The following is a 3,487-nucleotide window of genomic DNA, read 5'->3' as shown; positions in this document are numbered from 1 at the left end:
AAAATAATTTTAGTTTGTGCCTTTGTCTCAGACTCTATATACAACAATGATTCTCTGCAGAATGGTTTGGATGCCAAAGCAATGGAAAATGAGGGCCTGTATATTTCACTGAAGTAAGATGTGAACTGATCTGCAGACACGGAAGCTCAGGAGGACAGTTCAAGAATGTTGCAAATGTTTAGTAAAGAGACTGTGAGAGATAGTGCAGAAAAATAAGTAAAGATGATTGAGAAATCACTAATTATTACTGGCCCCCCTGTGGCTTTTAAAGAATCGAATTAAGAGAGAGAAAAAGGGTAGAGGTAGCCTGGCTGAGTCTGACAAAGAAAGGATGGGACACTCAGAACCACCAATACCAACATTCCACGTGGAACTTTGGGGTGACATAGTATTTAACTTAGAGTGATTGTTAATCGGGACCGCTGGGTAAAGAATTTTTTCCGTCATACTATATTGTCTTGGAGAGCTCACCTCATATACATCCTTAAATGCCAGCTCCATTTAAGTGCATCAGCCCCAAATGCTTTAGTCAAAGAGCTGAAGTCCCTTAAGGAAAGAAGCCTAACAGAATGCCTGTAAAATAGTCTGGAGATAACACAGTTAGAAATAAACAACTGTCCTGTGTTTTCTGATAGCTTGTGAGACGAGAGTAATGCTGTAAAGCAAATTCTCTGACTTGCCTTATACCAACTCACATGGTCCACCTCAAGCCATCTCAGCCCATCACTATTTCAAACAACGTGGGAGCAAGTAGCTCCTTCCAGCTTGTTGAAGATCAGACAGCCTCATTCCCTCTGGAATCCTGACTCAAGAGGATAAACATTCCAAACTTCAGAAAACTTTCCTTTGCAAAATGGAAAACAAAAAAAAAAAAAAGGAAAGAAAAGATAAATGGAAAAAAGGGAAGAAAAAAGAAGAGATAAGGAAAGATGAAAATGAAAAGAATCTGAGATGCCCATAGGAACAAAACACTTCCCAGATTCTGTATTCTCTGTGCTGTTTGCCCTCACAGACTATGCTCAGGCTGAGCCCCTGAGTCTTTTAGGCTACAACGTCTCAGGCGGTTTGTGTTCAGCTCCCCCCGCAGACTCAGGCACTGTGTCACCCAGAGCACAGAAGTACTCTGCCGAGTCGCTCCAATAGGCTGACATTTTCCTCAGGTGAAAGGAGGTTTCATTCTTCCTAAATTCAGCCTCAAAACCTTTGATGCCTGAAACAAGGCTGTTTCCAGACGTGTACTTTAGGAGAAGCTGGAGTCCTTGGTTGGGGTACCGCACGTACCAGAAGAGATACGGTGAGTAAGTGGATGTATAGTTGCACCTCAGCTCCAGGTGGGCTCCTTCAGGGACAGTGATGCCGTGCCTGTCAGGCTGGGTCACTGACTGGGCTCCGGCTCCTCCTGAAACATCAATGCTGTATCAATGAACTCAGCTAAAACAGACAGTCTCTATTCAAAGTCAGGCCAGAACAATGTTCCATGTGTGGACAAGGGACTAAAATGGAATAGTACTCACTCAGGAACAGGAGCACCTCCAGCATCAAGGTGAACACCAAGATCATGGTGGAGCAGTAAAAAGGCAGTGAACTCCTTTCTGGCAGATTCTCTACAAACGAAAGTCTGATGACGGGGGACTCGAATCAGGTTGCTCTGAGCTTGAGAAATGACAGGGGATTTACATTTCCTCTTCTAATGGACTCTACAGGGAGTGTTAGGAAAACAGGCTGTCTTAATACTGCCTGCCCCTGGAGTCTAAGGCGCTTTATATGTCACTGCGTAAAAATGTTGTTAGAACATCTCTTTAAACTGTAGGGAAGGAAGGTTTTTGTGAGCTTGTTCTGATGTTTTTCAGAAAAGCCATTTCCAATTTAGGCAGCAGCACCCTCCAGGGGCCAAACAGAGAGCGAAAGAGAAGTTCACAATGTTTGTGACCTTCCCCATCTCCTCCCTGCCCTTCTAGGGTTGAATTCCAAAGCATTATGATTATGTACAGAAGAGAATATATCTTTTGTAGGCCCTGAAACCCATTCAAATGGGCTTTTTAAAAGAACACACAATTGTGAATAAAAATTGAATATAAAATAATTTTTAGAATGAGAAATAGAATTACAACAAATTACATTTTTTAATTTCCAGATTTAACTGCAAAGCCAAAAGGACATAACCCAATATCTTCAACTGCTAAAAGAGAGCCATCAATCCAGAATGATGTACATATAAAATTACCCTTCAGGAATAAAGGGAAAATTGAGACATTGTCAGATGAAGGAAAACTAAGAACATTTGTCACCAGTAGACCTATCCTAAAAGGATGTTTAAAGGACTTTCTCTAAACAGAAGGAAAGTAATAAAGGAAGGAATCTTGAAACAATGGGGAAGGAGGAAAGAACATTATTAGCAAAACTATGGATAAATACAGCAGAGTTTTCTTTTCCTCTTGAATATTCTAAACTATGTTTGATTGATCAAATGAAAATAACCCTATCTAATGAGGTTCTAAACACACATGGGGAAATATTAAAGAAAATTATGTTATGAATAGGGGAGAATAAGTGGGTATAAAGGGAAGCAATGTTTTTACATTTCATTCAAATTGGTGAAATGATATTACTAACAGATTTTTATGTGTATATAATGTAACAACTAGAGCAAACATTTTTTAAACTATCCAATAAGACACATCTAAAACACTATAGATAAATTGAAATATAATTCTAAAAAATGTCAAATAACTCGCAGGATGTCAGAAGAAAAAACTCCAGGAACAAAAAACAGTGAGAACCAAAAAATAAAATCAAATAAAATGAAAGATTAAGCCCTAAAATATCAATGCCATTAGATGCAAATTATCTACATACACAAACTAGAGATTAATCTGCATATGCCAATAAAATGACAATTTAGACAAAAAGTATATTTGAAAATATGACTCAACTACAGCTGACTAAAAGAAACTCATTTCAAATATGGCACAGGCAACTTGAAAGGAAAAGGATGGGAAAAGATAGATCAGTCAACCATTAATCAAAGGAAACCATTAACGGCTATATTATATCAGGTAAACTAGACAGATTTCCAAAAGAAGGAAATTACCAGACAGAGAGAAACATTATATATTGATGAGAAGATAAATTACCAAGAAGACATAACAATGCTAAATGTGTATGCACCAACTAACAGAGCTGAAAAAAAGTGCAACAAAAATTGATAGAAATAAAAAGAAAAATAGACAAATCTAGAGAGAGTTATAGTTGGAGACTTCCATACACCTCTCTCCACAACTGGTGGAGCAATTCACTGGAAAATCAGCAAGGGTATCACCACCAAGCAGGATGCTCTCATAGCCAGATACACAACACTCCCCCCAACCACAGAAGAACACACATTTTTCTCCAAGTGCCCATGGAATATATATCAAGTAAGCCGGTATCTTTGGGGCATAAAATAGGCTTCAACAAATTTAATATAAAATAATTGAAATTATAAACT

General features: G+C 38.4%; 1 gene segment (V, D, J or C); it reads right to left on the bottom strand.

The window, feature by feature from the left end:
* Positions 1–1,046: 1,046 nt before the first annotated feature.
* Positions 1,047–1,560, bottom strand: LOC140685347 (T cell receptor alpha variable 8-4-like). The segment is given in 2 exon segments: positions 1,047–1,399; positions 1,515–1,560. Coding segments are annotated over 2 exon segments (399 nt in total).
* Between the last annotated feature and the right edge of the window lie 1,927 nt (positions 1,561–3,487).

This window comes from Vicugna pacos, unplaced genomic scaffold (genome assembly GCF_048564905.1).
Source record: "Vicugna pacos unplaced genomic scaffold, VicPac4 scaffold_218, whole genome shotgun sequence".
In the NCBI taxonomy this organism is placed as follows: Eukaryota; Metazoa; Chordata; class Mammalia; order Artiodactyla; family Camelidae; genus Vicugna; species Vicugna pacos.
This window is presented reverse-complemented; position numbering and strand designations above follow the sequence as displayed.